At 41.8% G+C, this 23,882-nt stretch overlaps 1 protein-coding gene across 1 annotated transcript in view; it reads left to right on the top strand.

Moving 5' to 3' along the window:
* The first annotated feature begins 8,580 nt into the window (after positions 1-8,580).
* Positions 8,581-23,882, top strand: part of Idh1 (isocitrate dehydrogenase (NADP(+)) 1, cytosolic) — a 20,744-nt gene continuing 5,442 nt past the window's right edge. The window contains exons 1-6 of the mRNA XM_028765579.1: positions 8,581-8,671; positions 12,310-12,447; positions 16,475-16,766; positions 19,348-19,453; positions 21,539-21,716; positions 22,537-22,688. Of these exons, the coding sequence (XP_028621412.1) occupies positions 12,326-12,447; positions 16,475-16,766; positions 19,348-19,453; positions 21,539-21,716; positions 22,537-22,688 (850 nt within the window). The 5' untranslated portion in view covers positions 8,581-8,671; positions 12,310-12,325. The remainder of the gene's footprint in view (positions 8,672-12,309; positions 12,448-16,474; positions 16,767-19,347; positions 19,454-21,538; positions 21,717-22,536; positions 22,689-23,882) is intronic.

Raw genomic sequence — 23,882 nt, 5'->3', positions numbered from 1 at the left:
TTTGGTTTGGTTTGGTTTGGTTTGGTTTGGTTTGGTTTGGTTTGGTTCCAACGCTGGAAAGTACCACCAAAACCTGAAGCTAGGGGGCGCTGCAAGTCCTGGTCACCATCCTTAAGGATAGTTAACTAGCTCTTGGATCTTGTCCTCTGCGCCATCTGGCCGCCTTTGGTGTTCATTACTGCTGTGCTACCCTGACAGTCTTCTATGCAAGTCAAAAAGCCGGGCTATCTTGGGTGCAATCCTTAACCTAACCACCTCGACCACACACATCTACCTGCAACCACGTCCCTCACTCATCCCTGGGGGCTTGCAATGTTTCTTCAACCAAACCTTTCCCAATAACTTTCCCCTTGGCCCATAAACATACACAAGCATCTTCCTTAAGAAGAAGAAAAAAATCTTTTCTTAAAGTAGCCCAACAGACGCTAATATGCCACAAACGTACACTAAATTATAGAATAGGCCAAGAGAACACAACAGATAATCCAGCCGAAAGGATATCAAGATGCAGAAGAAATTCTATGTACAGAAACAACTGTTCAACTAACACTTTTTAAAAGATATACTGGGCTGTATGGGCGCTGAAAGTCAGAGGGTTCAGATTCCTCCGAAATTGATGTAATAGGGGGTAGTAAGCCCCAAATGTGGGTGCTAAGGAATTAAAGTTGGGTTCTCTGCAGAAGCAGTATGTGCTCTTAACATTGAGCCATCTCGCCAGCTCCTCAACTGACATTTTATGAGTCATTAATTGGACAGGTCTTCATTCACCGAGTCAGTGATTGGCCACGTAGGTCATCTAATAAATGTAACGCTATGACCATAACACAGTCCATGTTCCCCAGAAGTTTGCACTTCCATGTCTACATTAGCATGAAGTTTAATTTCTGTGGGAAAAAAATGATTTCTCTTTTAGAAAAGAAAACAGTTTGGTTCTTACCTCATACTAGACATCAAAAATTAACTTCAGGGATATTTTAACTGTAGAACCATTTTGTGCACATCTGTAACTACTCTCTCCCAGAGCTTCCATCCAAGCACTCACACGGTACTTGCTGAGCTGGATTACACTGAAGTGCTGTGTCCATATGCTTCTTTAGGTTGTAGTTATACTTTACTGAGAATCCATAGCCTTTCCCTCTCTTTACCTTGGTTAGTATCAATACAGATACTTTTTCTTTTTTTCTCAGTAATGCCCTAATTCAGCACGACCACTATCCAGTTTTTAAAAGTTGCCCTGTGTAACGACTCATTCTGCCTCACATTTGGGGGCCACTATGTCCCGGCCTGTTCTGGTCAGTCAACGGGGTCTAGCAAGAGAGTGGGGATGGAAGGGAAAAAGATGGGAAGAATGGAGACAAGACAAAGTCTGTTCAAGTCCCCTTTATTGAAAGGAAAATCCTGAGTATATATAAGCACAAGCAGAGGAACACAGCCAAAGACACTTTACCACGTGCGCCTTGCAGCTGGGGGCATTAAACAACAAAACAAGATTTGTGAGAAAAACAAGATGTTTATCAGAGTGTGCTCAGATGTTGCGGACTGTTGAAAACAAGTCTCTTGTCAGGGTATATGGCTCGAGATGGCTGTAAAGATGACAGCCACTTTCTGCTCGGAGTCGGCTCCCAACAGCCCCAATTTGACCAACAAGAGCATCTTATGAAAAATCCCTAGATGGTTGTCAGGCCTCCATGACTTTCCGTGACTTCCTGAGTATTTGCTTTCCATTTTGTATTTTCCCTCTTACCTCTGTTTCCCAACCCCTAAAAACTACCATCCTACTCTTTTTCTTTCTAAGATTAACGTTTTTAAAACTCTACACTTGAGATCTTACAGGGTTTTATTTCTGGAATATTTCACTTACTATAGTGTCCTCCAGGTTCAGTATGTTGTCACAAAGGACAACATTTCCTTGTTTATTATATTTGTTCTACTTTCAAAGTCAAGTAAATATTCTCTACCACTCCATAGGTCGTCGCTTCAATGTTGTTTTTCTAACTTTCCACAACACTTTAATTTGATAACATCCTATTTGTCTGTTTTGCTTTTTTTGCCTAAGCTTTTGGGTTAAAAAAAAAAAAAAGTCACTGTCCGGGACAATGTAGTGGAGTTTTTTTGCTTGTGTTTTCTTCTACTAATTTGTAATTTTAGGTGTTAAATTTCAATATTTAATTCAATCTGAGTTGATTGTTAATATAGTGTGGAATATTGATCTAATTTCCTTCGTGTACAGTGGGTATTCAGTTTTTCCCATAACATTCATTAAAGAGACTATCCTTTCCTCAGGATTTTTCTGAATAGTAAGTCTATCAGAAGTGGATTTATTTCTGCTCTTTTCTTTCTATTCCATGGTCTATGTGTCTGTTTTTGTGCTGAGGACAGGCTGTTTTGATTACCATAGCTTTGTACTATTTGGAATCTTTTGTTTTTAGGACTACTTTTTTAGTAGTCCTACAAATTATAAAATTACTTTTTTTTTCTAGATTTCTGCTTTTTACAACTGGGAAGCATCATTAGGGGAGCAGGTAATTTGAGACAATGTCTATGTACACAAAGTTGTCCTCAAACCAGAAATTCTCCTGCCTCACCTCCTGAATGCTGGGTTTGTAGGACTGAAACACCATACTCAACTTCAGTTTTGGTTTCTCAAGACAGGGTTTCTTTGTACAGTCTTCACTGTCCTGGAACTAGCTTTGTAGACCAGGCTAGCCTTCAATTCTAAGCATTTTAATTTTGTAGTATTACAAGTAAGATTGTTTTATTGATCTCTTCTGAGGAGTTTGCTGTTAGAGGAAAAAAGGACTTTTGTGTGTTGGTTGCGTGGCACACAATGCTACTGGATTTCAGTGCTTCGAAGAGGTTTTAGGTCACATATTTAGGATTTTTCTGCTCTGAGATCATATCACCTACAGGCAGGACATTTTAACTTCTTCCTCTCCCATCTGGATACTGTTTATGCCTTTCTTTGTCTTGCCTAATTGCTGTGTTGCAGTGTGTTGAGAAGTGGCAAGAGTGAGCATCCTCACCTAACTGTTGGGAGCTGACTCTGAGCTGAAAGCGGCTATCATCTTTGCAGCCATCTTGAGCCATATACCCTGACAAGAGACTTGTTTTCAACAGCCCACAACAGCCGAGCACTCTCTGATAAACATCTTGTTTTTCTCACATATCTTGTTTTGTTGTTTAGTACCCCCAGCTGCAAGGCGCATGTGGTATCCACGATGCAAGGCGTATGACGTAGTGCCTTCATCTGTGTTCCCTTGCTTGTCCACAAGGGCAAGGCACGTGGTAAAGCGTATAAATACCCATGATTTCCTTTCAATAGAGACTTGATCAGATCCTCTGTCTTGTCTCCATTCTTTGCATCTCTCGCCCCTCCATCCCCGCTCTCTCTCTCTCTTGCTAGACCCTGACCTGAAGACCAGAGCAGCAGCTCAGGCCTGTACAGAGTGGCCCTCAAACGTGGGGCAGAACGGCCAGAACATAGTGGTGCCTCAACATTGGAGCTCCAGTAAGCAGGATACAGTGAAGGACACCGTGGGAATTGGAAGCGTGCATCCTCACTTCTGACCTGTTGACTGACGGAACTGGCTTGAGCTTGGCACTCAACGCCACATCGAGACCAGTAGGTCATAGTAACGAAAATGAGGCAAGAAATAAGTCAGCAGGAACAGATGAAAAAGGCTTTAAAGACTCAAGGAGTAAATTGCAGGCTGCTCTGAGTCAAGAGAGCCAAACAGATAAATAGAAGGTTGTTCTAGACAGAGAGCACAACTCTCTCTGGTAATCAGTTGTATGAGATTGATTTAACTTTCAAAATAGGTGTGATTCTGAGTTGTGTAGTTATATTTTTCCTCTGGATAAAAGGTCAGTGTAAAGGCTTTTCTGGTTACTGGCTCAAGGACAGACAGATTTGGGAAAAAAGGTTTTTCTATGTGTTTTCTGAAGAGGTCATTAAAGTAGTAGTTGTATCTTCCAGAATTATATGGATCAGACATGACAGAGGTAGGCCTCCAGAAGAATTCCAGAGAATCAAACAAAATAGATTCCAGAGAATCAAACAAAATAATTATCTTGATACTAAAATTTGTTTTGAGATTTGTATATTTACAGAATACACAGGTGAATGAATCTTCTTGTCACCTGCATGTTCACTGATGTCCTGGACTTCCAGTTGGATGCAGTTAAGACAGACATCAGAGGCTTATCAATTTACCCTTCCCCTCATCCCTGTTCTAATATCTTAATACCCATATTCAGCTTGAAGAAGTTAATGAAGAGTCGGTGCCCCAATTCCCTGGACTTGGGGACTGAGGTGGTTAATATTAGGTTGTCTTTCTAGGGAAAAGTAATACTTTTATTGAAACAGGGAGGAAGAGCTAAAATTGATTAAACAGCCATAATCTATTGGTAGAAATCTGTATAATTGTTACTACGCTGATGCAAATTCAAGGATTTCATTGGTATAATTTCTTCTATTAATTCAAAATTTGTGAGTACAAGGCTTAGACCTTTAATTTCTCCAACAGTGAGCGTTGTGTGCTACCCTTAAAAAAGAGTGTTGCTCTGAGTCAAAATGGTTTATACCAACCATTCAGACATTAAGTCTCTTGTCTCTTGGGTTCATGCTGTTCAACAGACTGATGGCTTTTGTATGACAACAGATAGACGCTATTCAAATGAAACCCATACAGGTCCATTATTACAGGCTGGAAGTAGGGGACTCTAAAACCTCTGTCATCAAGACTGATGAGGATTAACCCCTAACTTACGTGCTAAGCCAGATAGTCAATGACAGGTAAGAGAACACCTTAAGACCCTTGCCCCTAACTGGGAGGCCTCACCATCCTAAGACAGGAACTCAACCAGTGGCTGTTGAGTATCCAGAAATAGGAAAGGGAGGCTGGGGTCCTTTGTTCCAACCTAAGACGGGCACAGTTTCCATAAGTTTTCCCAGTCTTCCCTTTTGGAAAAAAATTTTAAAAGGGGGGACCTGTTGAGAGCCAACTCCTAGCCAAAAGCGGCTATCATCTCTGCAGCCATCTCGAGCCATATACCCTGACAAGAAACTTGTTTTCAACAGCCCACAACAGCTGAGCACACTCTGATAAACATCTTGTTTTGCTCACATATCTTGTTTTGTTGTCTAGTGCCCCCAGCTACAAGGCGCACGTGGTATTCATGGCTACAAGGTGTGACAAAGTGCGCATGAGACAATTTTTATTAAAGAGTGCTTTTTTCACAACGTTCTCTTTTCTCCCTTCTAAAATCATGTCAGTCTCCTTCAGCATGGCTCTGATCAGAATAAATGTAGGGTCACCATTCTATAGTACTTCTTCTATTCTTGAAAACTTTCTGGGCTGTTGGCTTCCATCACATCAGACCCTGCAATTCACCTACCCTAGCTCTGCATTCTCTTTGGGGGCAGGAGGCTCTAATCTTCCACCTGACCCTTAAAGATTCAAATATACCTCAGGCTTCTTGATGGTAGGTTATTCTTCAGTGCCTCTGGATGATCTCATCACCATCTTCAGTGCTATCAACACACACTAAAGAAAAACCCTGTTTTGGGTCCCCAGCCCCATCTTTTCCTCTGAGCTACAATGTATGTGGCGACCTGACTCCTGGACATCCTCATTTTCCTGTCCCACAAGCATTCACCTTAAACAGTCCTGGAGCTAAACTCATTATCTTGGTCATCCAACCCATGACCCTGTCCATTCCCTTCCTGTTGAAGGGTGATTGTCACTCCAAAACCAAGTGCGACCATTATCTTTACTGTTCCCTTGTCAGTATCTTAATTGATAAGTAATGATAACATCATTTAATCTCCCTTTGTTTTATTTATTTGCATTTACTGTGTGTGTGCGTGCATGCATGCATGTGCACGCACGCCTATATACATATGCATGCCACACCACACACAACTTGCAGGAGTCGGTTCTCTCCTACCTTGTGGGTACAGGGGATCAAACTCAGAGTATCTACTTTGGAGGAAAATGCCTTGACCTCCTGAACCATCTTGACCTACTAAACCATCTTGCCAGCCCACTACCATGTTTTCTTTTTTGTTTTTATTTTTTCAGGTCATCAAAATGAACATATAGTAGTGTTGGAATCTTATGGAATTCCCATCATCTGGATGAATGTCTCATAGGCAAACAGCTGCTAAAAGACATTTTCTGACCCAGGTTTCCATTGAGGTCTACAGTAGTGTTTGTACCAGACCTTATTCAAATATTTAGATGTTTTTATTGAGTAAATGAAAAAACTGATCGCAAGTCACAAGAATGGAAATGCAGTAAGCTACATGAATATGAGCAGCGAATGTCATATTCACATTTTTAAGAGAAATGTAATTGCAGCCAAACATCAGTTGTTAAATCTCATTGTTACTAATAGTGGTGATGTGTTTTGTGAGGCTAGAGGGGTGCCTCAGTAGGATCTAAGCATTTGCCTTGTGACCTTCTGACCTGTTTGATCTCCAGAACCTACAGCTCTAAAAACTGTCCTCTGACTACCACGTCCCCTCGGTGGCATGCAACATTCCCACACTTACATATTAGACACAAATAATGATGGTTTTAATGTTTTGTAATTTTTACAGTCATTTAGTCTATAAGTTTATTATTTAATGATTCTATAAGAGCTTCTGCATGAGAATATGAATGATTTTACTCATGTATTTGAGTATAGGATATTGTTTGTTCTTGATTTTGAAATGGAGTCTGACCAACCTGGAGCTCACTATGTAGACAAGGCTAGCCTGGATCTTATGACTGTCCTCTTGCTTCTGCCTCCCGAGTGTAGGGAATACAATTGTGTACTACTACACCTGGTTTATTTTGTAATTTAATCTAATTCAATAGTAAGCATCTATAAATATTCTCTTTCAGTGATATATCAGCTTATCCAGGATAGCCCTTGGAAACATGATTTCAGATGGAGACATGCCCATAAGTGGCATGCATCCTATCTCCATGGATAACTGCCATATTTCCTATCTCAGTGTCTTAGAGATAGACATTCAGTTCATGCCTAGCACATATTTAGAACTTGGTTGAAGATGTTTATATAAATTCACCTTGGCTCTGTATGATAGCCTATGCATTTTTTTTTACTTTTTCCATCATCTATAGTCGATCTTTTTTTTTTTTTTTTTTTTTGGTTTTCCGAGACAGGGTTTCTCTGTGTAGCCCGGGCTGTCCTGGAACTCACTCTGTAGACCAGGCTAGCCTCGAACTCTCGAACTCAGAAATCCGCCTACCTCTGCCTCCCAAGTGCTAGTCAATTGTTATTGTGCTATATTCTGCATTTCTTGAATTTCTTCTAAAATGCTTCCTGGGACTAAAATGGCTATGAATACTTACTTTTACTTAGTTTTTTACTTAGTTTAATATAAACTAAATATTTAATGAGCCTGATATAAACAATATGAGCCTGATGTGGTATGAAGTAACATTTATAATCTCACGTGATATAAATATTAGAGGTGAAAGTATAGACTCAAACACTCTCTAATCATTTAATAGGAATAAACGGAGGTCGCCGCTAATACCCAGTTAACATAACAGCTGACACCATGTGATTCCTTTTCCACCTAGCGCCCTCTAGCGTCCAAAATGACTCTTACTAACTGCCGTTTATTCATAAATTTTCAACACAATGCTGGATGTTTTAAAAGCGAATTATGGAGCGTTGAAGCTTGAGCAATCAAGGATGATCTATTATCCTACAAGTCATAATATTCTCCTTTTCAAAACTAAAGAATACAGACAGAAAAATCTCTGGAAACATTAGAATATTTTTAACCCACTCTTAGAATTCTAAGATTCTATATCGAGTATCTCTAGTGCAGCTTCATCACAACCTAGAAAATAAACCTCATTGTCTTCTATGGCAAATGATGAGTGGGGCTTATTTACAAATAGTAACAGTTGAGAATACGTATTATTGGTAGTGGAGGGAATTATTGGGGTGGAATGGTGAAGTTCTGTAAGAGCTTCAGCATGAGAATATGGATGGTTTTATTCATATATTTATTTGTGTGTAGGGTGTTTTTGTTCTTGATTTTGTTCTTTGATTTTCGCCTTTGCATTCTACCAGGATCTGTAGTCTTCACACGCCTTTAAAAAAACAAAACAAAAAACCCAAACCCACATTCTTCAAAGGCCGCAGTCCAGCCCTAAGAGGCATCCGGAGACGCCAGGAAGGGATCCACTCTAGGAAGTGCTCCCTCTTCTGTACCTTTACTGAGAACCTGAATACTCAAAGCTAAGATTCCTAGATTGTTACTGAGCCCAGAACATTCGGCCTCAGCGCGTCCGGTAGCCTGCCAGTAGGTGGCATTCTCGCTCCTTAGCTGCAGGGTGTTCCCGAGGAATCCCGATGGCGCGGCAGTCCCATCCCCCACCGGGAACACCCGAAGGCTTCATCCCAGACTTAATCTCAATCTGTGGCTCCGCCCACCCCACAAAGTCCAGGGCGGCGAATGGCGTCGCGCAGGGGGCGGGGCTGCAGGAGGTGGGCTGAGGGGGTGGGGCCTGGGAGGAGACAAAGCCGGGAAGAGTTAAAAAGCCTTGACCCTGCCCTGGGGCGTCGGAGCGAAGGTTGTTGCGGATGCTGATCTAACTGGGGCCAGTTAGGACAGCTTGTGTCGCGCGGGTGTGAGCCGGTGAGTAGCTGGGGCGCCTCCGGCTGCAAGCGGGCGCTCCTTCCCCTCCCTGCAGGTGCCCCAGGGTTCAGAGCGGTAGCCGCCGCCCCTTACTATTAAACTATTCCATAGAAGGCTGGAGTGAGAAAAAAGGAGGAAACCTCAGGTCTTGGCTGTGCAGAGATGAACTCAGTGGCAAGGCCCTAGTGTACCCAGAGACACTTCCAGAGTTTGGGCTAAGAGAAGGGAAATGGGAGTAGCAGACAGAGTGCTGCTTGCCTATCTGTGTAGAAGGGCGCTTCCGAGGGTGGAATCGATTTGACGGAGAGGATGTTGCAAGCAGTGACAAGTGGCATAGCAGATCTGCACCCGAGGAGGAGAATTTAGCTTTGAGGTGGACGTACAGAACTTTGGTGTTGAGTTTTGGGAATAGGCCGGAAAACTGGTTGCAGAAAGGGTGTAAGTCAGGAATTTAGGCGTGTACCCCATCAAGGTTCGGGGGTGGGACCTGTCTTGAGGATAGAGAAGGGCTAATGAGAGTGTAAGTGAGGGAGGGGTGAAGGTAGGCGGGCCTCCAGCTTCAGTCTGTAGTGTTTACGTAGCCACTAGAGGGCGCCCTGGGGATTCGATTCCAGAGGAGTTCTGCGGCCATCTCGGTGGACCTCGTTTTTAAGGTCCTGGCACTGCTGAGAGGAGGGGCTGGTGTGGGGATCTGGAAGGAGGAACCTAATCAGCTTCATTAGCAGAACTTGCACAACGCCCATAAGGATATCTCCTGTCTCAGTGTCACCCGAGGTCGAACAAACCAGAGTCCCGCAAAAAGCCAACGAGCCGGGCACTCACCCTAGAACTCACCCTCTTGTGGGGTGAGCGTGTGTGCGCACCAATGATATTTGTACTCCTGTGACCTTTATTTGGAAGGCTCCTATGCAAATAAACTGCCCTTTCCCCCTCCGGATACACTCAAGCACTGTACTTTAAACTAGATATATTGGGCTGTCAGGCTGGTATTAAATCCAAATAAATCCTCCTGGCAGGAATATTTGTATATTAAGAATTTCTGTTCCCGATTTTGCTTTGTTTGAGGAGATAAATTGAAACGACAGTTGTTTAAGTCATCAAAATTGAGAGGCCTTGTTATAATTGGAAGTTCATTCACCATCAAGATGAGAATTAGCAATTTTGCTCTCCAGTCTGATTTCCTTAATGTGGCCACACTGTATAGTTAATTGGGCGTTAGTGCAAGTGTAGGCACTGCAAAAGAGGGAAACAGGAATTTTCCAACAATATACTGCAACTACTTCCTTAAAGTCCCCTCATGTTTTGCAACTTGAACTTGGCTGGAAAATAAAAGATTGGCCCAAGATAGAAACTTGAGATTTATGAAAGTAAAATTAAGTATGGCAAAGGGTTCCTATTGCTTAACTAGTCTATTATTTTGTTTTCTGGAGTTGCAGAGACTGTCAGATTGGAAGCCCTCTGCCTTCAGACGATGTAAATAAAGCTGGTAGCTGTTGGGCTTGCATCACACTTTCCTTCAAAAGTGGGGGTTGGGTGGAATTAGAAAATGTGAGACCCAAGAAGTCAGGGAATCTCGGGGTACCTCGAGCCCACACATGCCATGGAAATCAAATCCAGAAGAAGTACAATAGTAGTCACAAGACAGCTTCACTTCTTTAATTAACAGGTGCTAAAAAGTCAATAGATAAAGCGGAGGAAATCGGACTTGTATCATTCATTAGTGCATTCTAAGATATAGAAAGATTACAGCAGAGTACATATTCACCAAGAAGGAAATAACAAAACAAAACGAAAAGCACAGACATTCCCAGCATTGTGATCTTTTATTAGCTGTATTTGCCATCACAGAAAAATAGCCTAGTCATAACTGTTGTGTAATACTGTGTAGGAACATGACCATGAAAGTGCAGTATCGAGACCGAGATAAGTTTACTGTCTCTTGTTTGCCTTTAAAGTATGGTCATGATGAAAATGGAATTAATTATGAACTTTATGATCTACTGCAAGTTAATCTTTAAGTTGTATCTGATGGGTGGTATCAGTTCACCCAGACAAGTTTGTTGATTTACAATTGAGTTCCAGAAACTTCTCTGGTAATGGACTCAGGATACCACTTCAAAACTAGAAATAGTATTCTAGAAATGCAAATCTCAGAAGTAAAAATGGGACTTGAGAGTTGGGAAAATATTCCTGGTTTCTTGTGAGGAGCTGAGACCTACTGTCTAATAATCATTATGTTATTTATTCATCTCTTTATTTAAGGATCAAATTAGTTTAGCTCTACTTTTCAAGACAGCTTTAGGTTGTTATCTAATTGCTTTAAAGTCTCCCGACTTTTCTGGTCCTTGGCTATAACCTCGATAAATCTGCCATTGAATTTCTGGAAAGAAAGTTCCCATTATAGTGTCAGTTGTGTGACAGAACAGGGCACTTGTTTCCCAGAGAAATGCAACACACACAGCCCATACAGGGATCCTATGACGGGACAAAGTCCAGAGACCACCAAAGTCCAACTTGGCAAACCAATGAGAACGGTTGGGATTATTTACAGGAATACGGGTAAGGAGCAAAAATGGCTCTGCATCACGCTACCCCAGCATGGGTGAGAACTCACAAAAGCTGGGAACCCGGGGCACACCTAACAGCCTGCTGGTAGCTCAACAGGTTGGAGGCTGTCCTTTCCAAGTGGAAGCCTGGCTTCCCTAGTCTAAGAGTCTCAACTTTTATTGTTTACTCCATCAGGGTGGGGTCTAGCAACTCTGCTCAGTTTCAGGGACATTCTGAAGCTATTTTTTGAGTTGTTTACCTGCCTGTTTTAAGAGCTTGGTGTAGGATAGAATGTTTCAATCACAGAAGAAATGGTTACACAACAGTGTCCTATAGGGAAAAGATACTCTCAGAGGTTCAGGGACCCTTTGCCTCCTGAGCAACAAGCATGTTATTCTTTAAAGCCTTCAAGTTTCTCTTAATACATTTAGTTTGTTTTGAGACAGGGTTTCTCTGTGTAGCTCCTGCTGTCCTGGAACTTGCTCTGTAGACCAGATTGGTCTCAAACTCGGATCCACCTGCCTGGCATGTGTCATCACTGCCTGGCAAATAAATACTTTTTATACCGATGGCCTTCTTACAACAATGTAGTGTCCTATCATACAAACAGCTGCTCTTGCCCCTGAAAAGCCAAGAGAACAGAGCAGGGCTTGAGATACCAAGAAATGTAACTTGGATAAGCCTGTGTACTAGGCAGGGGCCTTTCAGTATCCTGATTTCTCTATCTGAGAAATCACTTTAATATTGAGTCATCTCTATGATAACAGATCTGCTTTTGTAATGGTCAAGATAATGATTGCGTTATTAAAAGTGTGTTTCAGGATCAGGTTCCCCTACACTTTAGCCAGATGGCCTTGGCAAAATAATTTCTTACAGCCATCTTATAGTCCTGATTCAGAAGCCATACATAAAGCGTTGTTGTAGCTATGCCTTGCACAGAGAAGTTCTCAATTGTGTTGGTAAATGTAATTGTGACTATTTATATAGCTGTGCTATTATAAATTGTTCTTTTTTAATAGTCACCAATTCATCGATACTTCATTTCTACTGTATAACATGACAAGGTGCATATCTTTTTTTTTTTAAATTAGGGTTATTGAGTTAAAAATGTCCAAAAAAATCCATGGCGGTTCTGTGGTGGAGATGCAAGGAGATGAAATGACACGAATCATTTGGGAATTGATTAAAGAAAAACTCATTCTTCCCTATGTGGAACTGGATCTGCATAGGTAAATAAATGAATTGCTCTTCTCTGCAGCTAGCAAACTCAGAAACAATTATTCCAAATTGTACCTTTTTTTGTTACATATATAATACCTGTGTTTTGTGATTAAAGGTTTAAGTTTTTTTTGTTGTTTGGGTTGGATTTTTGGGTTTTCTTTGAGACATAGAGACTTGCTACATAGTCCAGATTGGCCTTGAACTCACAACAGCCCTCCTGCCTCCGCTTCCCAAATGCTAGGGCAACAGTCTTATGCCACAATTCTTAACCAAAGCTTAATTTTTTATCTTAACTACAGATGAATCCATTTTTTGAATTTGTGTGTCTGTGTGTGTGCACATTCCGCAGCATCCGTGTCGAGATCAGGGCCAGCAATTTATGGAAGTGGATTCTCTCCTACCAAGTGGGCTCCAAGGATCAGACTATCAACCTCAGACCATCAGGCTCAGGAGCAAGAATCTTTACCCATTAAGCCACTGCTCTTTAGCCCTCAGGGAATCTTCTATCTCAGCATACTGTTAGAAAAAGTGGGATTGCCATTATTTCAAAGTTAAGAACTATAAAAGAAATGTGGTGATTTTTTGAGGCATGTCTAACTCTGTTTTCCCTGTGAATGCCTTCATACATCACCAGTCTAGGGCAGTCAGTTTATTACTTGTGGAAGGAAAAAAAAATAGAGGACAAGAGGAAACATGAGCTAAATGCAGAGAACTCGTCTTTGTCCTTTCCAACTGGTTCTTCTGCACATCTAAGTCAGTGGGTGGAGCTTTCCTTTTCCTCCTGCGTCTTCTGTCCTCTACATGCTACTTCCAGAGTACCTCCCCTCCAGAAGCAGCTCCTAAGAGTCCTGTGTCCCTTCACCCTATGTTTGCTGTGTTTAGAGGCAGATTAGGAAGTATGTTATTTATTCTCTCAGTTTTTCCTTTTTTTTTCTTTTTGTTTTGTTGTTGTTGTTTTTGTTTTATTGTAACCCTGGCTGTCCTGAAACTCGCTCTGTAGGCCAGCCTGGTCTCGAACTCAGATCCACCTCCAACATGCCTCCAAACACGCCAAAGGTGTGTTTTACCACCTACTGACCTGTCTGCTCCTGGTGTTTTTCATAAGCTTGCTCCTTGCCCTTTTGCACATTCGAACTACATAGAGACAATTTTTTTAAATGGTGAAGTGGTCCAAAGCTGGCATGGTATAAAGTTGAGCAATTATTTAAGGCAGACTATTGATGTCTGCCTTTGCCTTGACCCAGAATCACTCTGTACACATCCTATTGCTTAGTTGGGTACAGATATTTAGTTCATGTTATGTCATTGGCTACCCTTTGATTGTGTAAATCTATGCTGCTGGTACTGTTTATATTATAACCAAAATAAGATCAATATTGTAGTTGCTTAAGACCCCCTAAACATAGAGAAATGGGGGGGGGCATTTTAGGAACTTCCCATTCAGAACTTTGAATGACAATAAGTGAACCTACCCCCACCCCGCCCCCACGCACACACACACAGCATGGACACAGGGATTTTTTTTCGTTTTTAATTTTAGGTTAGGCTACATGTGTTTATGTGTGAAATGTGCATACTTGGTGCCTGCAGAGGCAGGAAAGGGGCATCAGATTGCCCAAAATGGAGTTACAGGTGGTTTTGAGCCAGCATGTGAGTGCTGGCACCAAACCAACTGAGGTCCTCTGCAAGTGCAGCAAGTGCTCTTAACAACTGAGCCATCTCCCCAGACATCTGCTTCTTTTTGGTTTTGGTTTGGTTATTGTTTCATTTTGTTGTTTTGAGACAGAGCCTCACTATGTAGCCATGGTTAGCTTGAACACTGCTATATGGACAGATCAAGCTGACCTAAAGGCCATGTCCAGCTAAATGCTTAAAGACACTTATTCGGAAGCAAAATTTCTTGTATTTGCTTATGTAGTGTTTCTCTCTCTCTCTCTCTCTCTCTCTCTCGCTCTCGCTCTCTCTCTCTCTCTCTCGCGTGTGTGTGTGTGTGTGTGTGTGTGTGTGTGTGTGTGTGTGTGTATTTTGCACAAGGCTGTACATAAAGACCAGAGGCTTGGAAACCACCAAGTAAACTGAACTGACTGTCCAGCAAGCTCTAGGATCCGGAATCCTCCTCACACTGAGATTACAAATACATAATCATACCTGGTGGGTTTTTTTTTTTATGACCAGCCCTTTTCTGTCTTTGAAGGTGGGTTCTGAACTCAGGTGGGATTGAACTCGGGTCCTCATGCTTGTAAGACAAGCACTTAAGTTGACTGATCTCTCTCCCAGGCCTACATAAGGCATGTTAAAGGAGAGTCCTTGTAGCTCATACCAGTAATCTCAGCTCTTAGAAGGCTAAGGCAAAAGGGTTGCTGTGAGTTCCAAGCTGGCCTAGACTAGAATGTGAGACCCTGTGGCTAGAAAGAAAAGAGTACATGACTGTAGGCTATGAAAGGCTCAGACTGATTTTTAAATTGATCCCCAGCTACTATGATTACTTGGTTATTGTGGTAAGGAAGGGGTGTGGGATAGAGTTTTGTTGTTGTTATTCTTTTTCTTTTTTAAATAGAGGCTTCACAGTGGTCTGAGCCATTTCTTTTCCTTAATATTTCTTCTGGAAATATTAAAACAAGACGGGGAGGGGGAAACCTATGCATTTGTAGATAGATTCTCCTGAGAAAGGGCTCCTATGAAAATGTCCATATTTCTTGTGGAGTTGCGGTTGTATATCTGTAGATATTCAGCACTTCCTAGGCACAAGTGATAAGAAAATGTGTGCCTGTGTTAAGTGTATATGAATTCTCTAAAGCCGAGGCAGAAAATATTTTTGTTTGGAAACACAAAGTGACTCTGTGTTTGCACCAGCAGTTGGAATAGGTTGGGAAAGGAAGATGCAAACCCTGAAAAGAGAAAGGCAGCTTACTTATTAGCTGGTTTGGAGAACTGAGACTTTTCTGTAAGGCCATGGAAAACAAAATAAATCACTTAGTGGTTTTGTTTAGGTTTAGGGTTTGTTTTTTGGGGGGGGTTCTTTTGGGGGGGTGTTTTTTTTGGTTTTTTTGCAGAGGGTATCTGTTTTTGTGTTGTGTTTTGGTTTTTGTTCTGACTTTTTCAAAACAGGTGTGTGTGTGTGTGTATGTGTGTGTGTGTGTGTGTGTGTGTGTGTTTTTATAGCCCTGGCTGCCCTAGAACTTGCTCTGTAGCTCAGGCTGGCCTCAAACTCAGAAATTTACCCCTGCCTCTACCTCTCAAATGCTGAGATTAAAGGAAAGGTATGCACCAACACCTCCCAACCTGTATTACTTTTGATAAACCATTATATACTTAAGCTTTATGGCTATTTTCTATGCTCCGCAGACAGCCAGCCAGCATTCATTCCTCTGTGAATAGTCTGCATTATGGGAGCTGGCGCTAAATACAGTGTATACAAGATGGTTGGTAGACTACATTGCTTATCCAATAAACTACAGGCTTGTTTCCAGAACAAAGAGACTCACCAAGAAGTAGGGGAAGGTTCACCTTATGACTAACTGGCTTTAACAAAAGAGTTCTCAGCTCTTTTGGCACTGAGCAGCAAGAGCTAACCTTTCCACCACTACAGTACCAGAAATACAAAACAGCCCTTTAATCTTTTTGCCTCGCCACCCCTTTACTTATAAAGCATAGAACTTACGGTGGGAAAATAAGGTTGGACTTGGCTTTAATTTGTTTGCTAGTTGTGTGGAAGGAAGCCAGGCCAAATGGTTGCTCTAAGCTGTTGCTGCCTTCAAATGGTGGAAAACAGGAGGCAGTTTAGCAGACTGCATTGGCTTCCACTTAGTTTCCTGATAGACAGCTTCCCACTGCACCTGAAGGAGGCAGGGCGCAGCCTCCTAGAGTATCTCTCACTTTCTTTTTTTGCAGCTTAAGCACCCATCTTTTGTTTGATGCTGAAACTTGGCATACTTAGATGTGTTTAGGGGTTTCACTTTGGCCCACCAAGCTCTGCATGCAGGTTGCAGCCTGCCAGTTTGTCTACACAGTTGCACTGACATCTCTCTCTCCAAGCTATGATTTAGGCATAGAGAATCGTGATGCCACCAATGACCAGGTCACCAAGGATGCTGCAGAGGCTATAAAGAAATACAACGTTGGTGTCAAGTGTGCTACCATCACCCCTGATGAGAAGAGGGTTGAGGAATTCAAGTTGAAACAAATGTGGAAGTCGCCAAATGGAACCATCCGAAACATTCTGGGTGGCACTGTCTTCAGGGAAGCTATTATCTGCAAAAATATCCCCCGGCTAGTGACAGGCTGGGTAAAACCCATTATCATTGGCCGCCATGCGTATGGGGACCAAGTAAGTCATTTGAGTGAGCATAATTTGATTTTTCATGTTTATTTTTCACAGACCTTTATCCAATATCTATGTTCATTCTTTGGATGTCTATGCCCTTAAGAGAAGTCCAACATATATTATACATAAACTATATACTTAAACATGTTTAGGAAAGGGTGAAAACACAGATAAACTTTCAAATAAGTACTCATCTTAACACATTTTTTTCCCAAATATCCTTTTGTTAAGTCATTCCATATGACACTGACTTATTTGCATTGGTAACACTATATCTTCAGACCAGCAGTTTTCAATGCTGGCTGCGCAGTAGAAGCCTTTTATAAGATTTTGCTGTTGGTGGTAAAGGTGACGGTTTCAGAGCATTGCTGCTTTGGTTTGTTTTGAGTTTTTCTGTTTGTTTGTTTGTCTTTGTTTTTGCTTTGTTTCACTTCTATTATTTGAGTCCCACCATAGAGCTGTTGAAATTTGAATTTTGTGAGGATCAGTGGGTTTTTTTTTTGTTTTTTCTTTTTGTTTTTAAACCCACCTGATTCTAATGTTCAGCCACATAAAGAACTACCAGGTATTACATTAAACTGATCTCTTCGTGGATAAAGAGAAAGTCACCCAGTAGTTGCAACCAGTCTTGTGAAAGCATTCTGTACTGCTTGGAAAATGAGTGTCATTAATTTCTGTGCTCGTTTGGTGAGTCTTATTGGTAAATTGGGCAGAAAAGTTACCAACAACACAGATTACAAAATCTGTAGAAACTGAAGTTTTGAGTTTTAATAGAAAGTAGCTTATGTAGCAGAAGGAACCTTAAACAAAACGGAAACCTGTACTGCTAACATCTAGAGGCTTCCCTGCACCCATCTCTGAAAACTGTTGCCACAGCAAACGTCTCTGTGTTCCTGGGACAGGGTCACCAGCGTGGTCCTTGATGTGTCACATGGCTTTTGTTTCACACTGTGGCTCTTGATATCTTCATACTGGCCAACCCTTCAGGGACTTTCCCAGAGCCCTAGAAAAGGACTCTAAATGACAAAAATACAGCTTCCCTAATCATTAACCTAGTTAGCATAACTGCCTATTCAGTATTTTTTGTTTTGTTTGTTCTTTTTATTGATTAATTCTTGTGGTTTTGGTCACTTGAAGAATGGATTTTCTTTTCTCTTTTTCTTTTTTTTTCTTTTTTTTTTTTGAAATAGCATGTTGACTCACAGTTTAATGTTCATAGATCTGTACAAAGTATTTTAGGGCACATCAGTGCCTCAATTACCATAGTAAAGTACTTTCCATGACAGAAGTGTTTAGTCTTTTCTGTTATCTGACTGAACTTTTGCACACTGTGGTTAGGATAACTGTAAAGCAGCAGGTGTAGCTGGCACCTTCCCGTGCACTGAAAAAGGTCCTGTGCCACAATGACTTGTGAGTGCCCAGTGTGTTGGGGGCATGTGTCTCCACTGTAGAGTGGCTCAGGCCCATCTTAGAGGTACTCATCCTTTGAACTGCCTTAACCTGGGGCCATCAGTCTGTTGTTGCTGCTTTTAAAATGCCTGCTTTCTGTGGACATGTGTCTGGTATTGGTAACAGTGATCACCACAGAGGGAGACTGAACCCTGGAAATTTAACAGTGGGTCACATCCCAGGCCACTTGACCAGGTACATTCTTCCCTAGTTCCTTCATGAAAAACTGGTGCCAGAATCAGACGCGCTCAGCATTCGGCTTCTAGATTAGCATCAAGACATGATGTAAGCTCTGTTGTCATCTTCAGTGGGAGAGCAGTGCTGGCCTCTCTCTCTAGCTTTCCCTCTGGACCATAACCAAGATCACCTTTCTCTGTTGTCTCATTCTACCCGCCACCCCCATCCCCGTTTTAACATTTAAAACTTTTTCAAGTTGCTTCTCACCTGTGTCTGCCTTTATGTAGCTATAAGCTTCCTAAAGTGAAATGTTTGTGATGGATAGTTTTGATTGTCATTTTAACAGTCTAGAAGGAATTGTCTTGATTTAGGTTGGCCTGTTGGGTTGTCTGTGAGGGATTTTTTTTTAACCCAGTTAATTTAAGTGGGAAGGTCCTCCCTGAACATGGGTGGCACCATTTCCCACCCACTGGGCCTTGAATCGGATGAAAGAAAGCAAACTGAGCGTGCATGTGTGCATTGCCCTCCGTTCCTGACTAAGGAGATGACATGGCCAGCTTCTGCAGCTTCTGCAGCTGTGACTTCCCCACTGTGGTGGGCCATCACCTGGAACTGAGCTGAAAGAAACCCTTTCTTCCCTAAATTGCTTTCATTGGAGTATTTTATCACAGCAATAGAAACAAAGCAAAGACAGAAGTTGATAATATTCTCCATCCTCTCTGAATTTATGCTCAGAAAGCTGCTGTCTATACAGTAGGCTCCTGATGAAGATATACCAATCTTCAACATGCACTAACTAGTAGACCTCCCTCATAGTGGACCCCACCTCACCCCCAACCCTGTCTCTTAAAACCAAAGAGCCTCAAGTTACACAGCCGGAGTTTGGCTCTATAATGTATTTTTCCCGTTACGGTTTCAGGTGGGGTACTTTTCCTAATGCATGTTCCCCTCTTCACAGTACAGAGCAACTGATTTTGTTGTTCCTGGGCCTGGAAAAGTAGAGATAACCTACACACCAAAAGATGGAACTCAGAAGGTGACATACATGGTGCATAACTTTGAAGGTATGTGCACTCTGTCTCTACTGCATTTCAGTTTACAGATGCCTTAGGCAACCTTATTACAGTCATTTTTTTTTTTCACTTAGCAGTGACCAAGGTGGTGGCGCACACCTTTAATCCTAGCACTTGGGAGGCAGAGGCAGGCAGATCCTTGTGAGTTAGAGGTCAGTCTGGTCTACAGACTGAGTTTCCAGAACAGCCAGGGCTACACAGAGAAACCTTGTCTCTAAAAATGAAAAGAAAAAAAAGGGGGGCTAGTTATATAAGTGTGTAAAAAGACAACCTGAATCTACAATGCTTCTGAGGAACATCAAAATCTAAAGGGTGAGAGGGCAGTTTGGTGGATGAAGCACTTGAGCACTTGCTACACAATTTTAGTACCTGAGTTCGAATCCTCAGAACCCACATAAAGTCTAAGCATAACTGTATGCCTAATATCAGGCTGGCTACCCTAGCCCACACAGTGGTTAGCAACATGAGACCCTGTCTTAAACAAGATGGAAGACCAACACCTGCAGTTGCCCTGACCTCCACACATTGTTTATGCACAAACATGTGTGCATACAGTCACTCAATCATACACATGAACATAATCACACATACACAAATTTATCTTAAACCGTGTCCAACATTTTAAGTGTTCACACAAACAGGAAACCCAGCGCCTTCGTAGCATTTGCATTCCTTGCCTCCTCTCGGTGACATTGTTTACATAGATTCTATGTCTTCATAGATTCTAGTTCTACAGGTTTAGTGTTTTTCACATTCTCAGCCAAGTTAGCCTGGGGCCTTGGCATGGATTCAGGTTCTGACTTTCAGTAATAACAGAGGTCAATTAATAAAAGTTGTGAAACACTAGTGAGTACATGTAATGTCATTATTCACCCCAATTATCACAGCTGTGCTCACTATCCCCCGGGAAATTAGAAGATTTTTACCCAGTAGTTAAAATGCAAATCTTTCTCCATTACATATACCTAAGTGTAAGATGCATGTTGGGAACTGGAGAGATCACTCACTGGGCAGAGTACTTACCATGCGAGCAAAAAGAGCTGAAGTCCTCAGATCCCACACACAAAGCCAGGCACAGAAAGCAAATGTCTGTAATCCCACTGCCCCTGTAGGGAGACAGGAAGCAGAGACAAGAGACTTTGGAAGCTCACAGACTAGCCAACCGGATGATGCAGTAGTGAGCAACAAAGGAGATCCAGCCTACAGCAACAGAAGATGAAGGCTGAGGTTGTCTTCTGGCCCACCAAAGTGCCGTAGCATACACACCACATTCACCAGACACAGATACACACACACACACACACACACACACACATACACACGTCATATATGCACACAGTTAAAAGATAAAAGGTAAAATACGGTCAGGCAGTAGTGGTACACACCTTTAATCTCAGCACTCCAGAGGCAGAGGCAGGTGGATCTCTGTGACTTTGCAGCCAGCAATGTCTACAGAGAGAGTTCCAAGACAGCCAACACTACACAGAGAGGCCCTGTCTCAAAATAAAATAAAAATAAAATAAAATAAAACAAAACAAATTCCATGTTGGAACTTGTTAAAGTATGTTAAGAAGAGTTTCAACTTCCTTGCCCGTTCTTGATTATACTTCTAGTTCCCATGGGTAGTTTTCCATGTTTTGATATCTTCAGGATCTTTTGTTGTCTTTGTTTTTGAGACAGGCTCTCACTGTGTAGCCCTGGCTATCATAAAATTCACTCTGTAGACCAAGCATGCCTCAAACTCACAGAGATCTGCCTACCTTTGCCTCCCACATGCTGGGATTAGAGACTTGTGCCTCTGTGCCTGCAATCTTTGGGATCTTAAAGACCATATGATTTTATTACTGCTGTTCCCCTTATAAAATACATTAAAATATCCTTATCTAAAACAAATGCTTCCCCTCTGTGCCTGTACTGTAGCCTGTTCAAGTTGGTACCTCTGGAAATTCACAGTCCTGAGCCCATGATGGCTGCTGAGAAATTGGTCCTTGGATATTGTACATGGTTTTAGTCTTGGTACAAATACCACCATCCTTAAATTTCTTCTCTTTGTTTTTGGTGATGTCCTCTCCACAGAAGGTGGTGGTGTTGCCATGGGCATGTATAACCAGGATAAGTCAATTGAAGATTTTGCACACAGTTCCTTCCAAATGGCTCTGTCAAAGGGCTGGCCTTTGTATCTAAGCACCAAGAACACTATTCTGAAGAAGTATGATGGTCGTTTCAAAGACATCTTCCAGGAGATCTATGACAAGTAACTATGGCCCTTATCCCTTTTTCTGTTTTCAAGTAAGAGTTGAGGGCATTTAGGGTATAGCCCCTGGGGCAATTTGAGTGAGCGACATCATTTAACCCTTACATTGGGTAATGGCAAATCTGAGATTTAGCTGGACTGAAAGGAAACTACTCTGAGGTGCTCTTAGAAAGTAAATGTGTTCTTAAGTAAGGACCAGATTTTTTTTGGTAGGGACAGGATTGTTCAGTATTTGAATAAAGTAGCCTATTTATGTTGCAAAGTACTAATGTTTTGAAAGTGTGTATTGCCGAAGCAGGCCCAGTTTATTTTTCTTAAGACCTTTGCTTGCATTGAAAGGTCTGCTTTAGGATGTCATTTGTCTTCATATGTAACAGTTGTCATTTCAGCCACACATGAGGCAGCTCTTAGCATAGCAAGTGTTCCGAGGGGAGCTTAGAAATGAAATGAGACCTCTGCTGAAGCGTGGAGAGTCCTCTTCCTATGGCCCGTCTGTTCAAAGCTTGCACACTATTATATTTTTAAAATAAATTGAATGGAGAATCTGATCATTATTGAAAATAGTAGGAAGTAAAGAAGTATGTGGGAGAATCTGTTTTTCTCACGTAATTCTTAGACCTTCATTCATAAGACAATAGTGTTCTGAGAAATGGTCACTTTAATGGTTCAGGATAGGAATCTAAGCACTTGTCTGTCACAAGTTTGTGCTGTAGCTACTAAAAATAATGTTGTCTGTCCTTTTGTGGAGTTGCAAATGGTATCCCTGATAAAACTAATTCTGTTTTATTCTTGTTTTCTCTTGTTTGCTTGCTCGCTTTAGGCAATACAAGTCTCAGTTTGAAGCTCGGAAGATCTGGTATGAACACAGGCTCATAGATGACATGGTGGCCCAGGCTATGAAATCAGAGGGAGGCTTCATCTGGGCCTGTAAGAACTATGATGGTGATGTGCAGTCAGACTCGGTAGCCCAAGGTAAATCTAAATAAATGGCCAGAGGACCATGTAAAGGAAGCACATGCTAGCAGTGAGGTTATTCTACAAAGTTCTCTGGTGTGAGAAGGGACTTTTGTATCTTTTTTAAAAGACTTCTTTATGTGCATTAGTGCTTTGCCTACATGTATATTTGTGAATGTCCCAGGTCCCCTGGAGTTGGAGCTACAGACAGTTGTGAGCTGTCATCTGGGAACTGAACTGGAGTCCATGGGAAGAGCAGACAGAGCTCTTAAGCAGTGAGCCGTCTCTCCAGCCCAGCCCCACAAGGAAAGTTCTTAATCCTTATCAAATGATGAACCGTTAACAGATCAGGAAGCCTAGAGGCATACTTAGATGCCTGGATAAGCCAGTCATGCTCCTCCTGGGAAAGTAGCTTTACTCAAAGTCACACAGAAGTTCCTAAGTGACTTGCCATTCTTGGCTCCAGCCTTAGCTATGGTAACACATCTCAGCCTTTTACCCCAGTTGAAGTTTCAAAGCTCCCAGTGGGTAGTTAATGCCATAGCTGAGCACTCAATTTCCCTATCCTTATATCTCATAAGGCCAGGTGTGGGGTTCACACCTTAACCAGGAGACAGAGGCAAGTGGATTTCTTTTGAGTTCCAAGGCCAGTATGGTCTACATAATGAGTTCAAGGACAGCTGGGGACATAGAGAAAAGTTCTGTCTCAAACAAAAGAATGTAGAGAGAAAACCAAGAAGTTGTAAAGTGAGGGACTCCAGCACTAAGGCCACGGTATCCAAGAGTTCATTCATCTGGCAACGAGTCCTAATGGTGCTCCTCCTGCCAACCTTGAAGGCTGCTCTAATGCTCTATAAAACAAATGCTTGGTGCTTAGCTCCCAACACAAAGGAGGTATGCAAAGCCCAATGCTGTTTACAGAAATTTCAAGAACAGGGTGGCTTTGCCATGTAAAATTCCCTGACTTCACACCAGATTGGCCTTTGGGGTCAGGTTTGCACAAGGGAAGTCCATGAACCTGAATCTCCCAGATGAGTGTTTGTGTTAATTTAATTATGTGTACTTTCCCACAGGAGGTACTTTTTTGGTCTTGGGAAAGCTGAGTATCTCTAATCAGTTTGAGAATCAGTAGACCAGACCAACAGACGATAGCATTAGTATCATATATATATATATATATATATATATATATATATATATATATATATATAT

The sequence above is a fragment of the Grammomys surdaster genome, unplaced genomic scaffold, assembly GCF_004785775.1.
Source record: "Grammomys surdaster isolate TR1022 unplaced genomic scaffold, NIH_TR_1.0 165, whole genome shotgun sequence".
In the NCBI taxonomy this organism is placed as follows: Eukaryota; Metazoa; Chordata; class Mammalia; order Rodentia; family Muridae; genus Grammomys; species Grammomys surdaster.
This window is presented reverse-complemented; position numbering and strand designations above follow the sequence as displayed.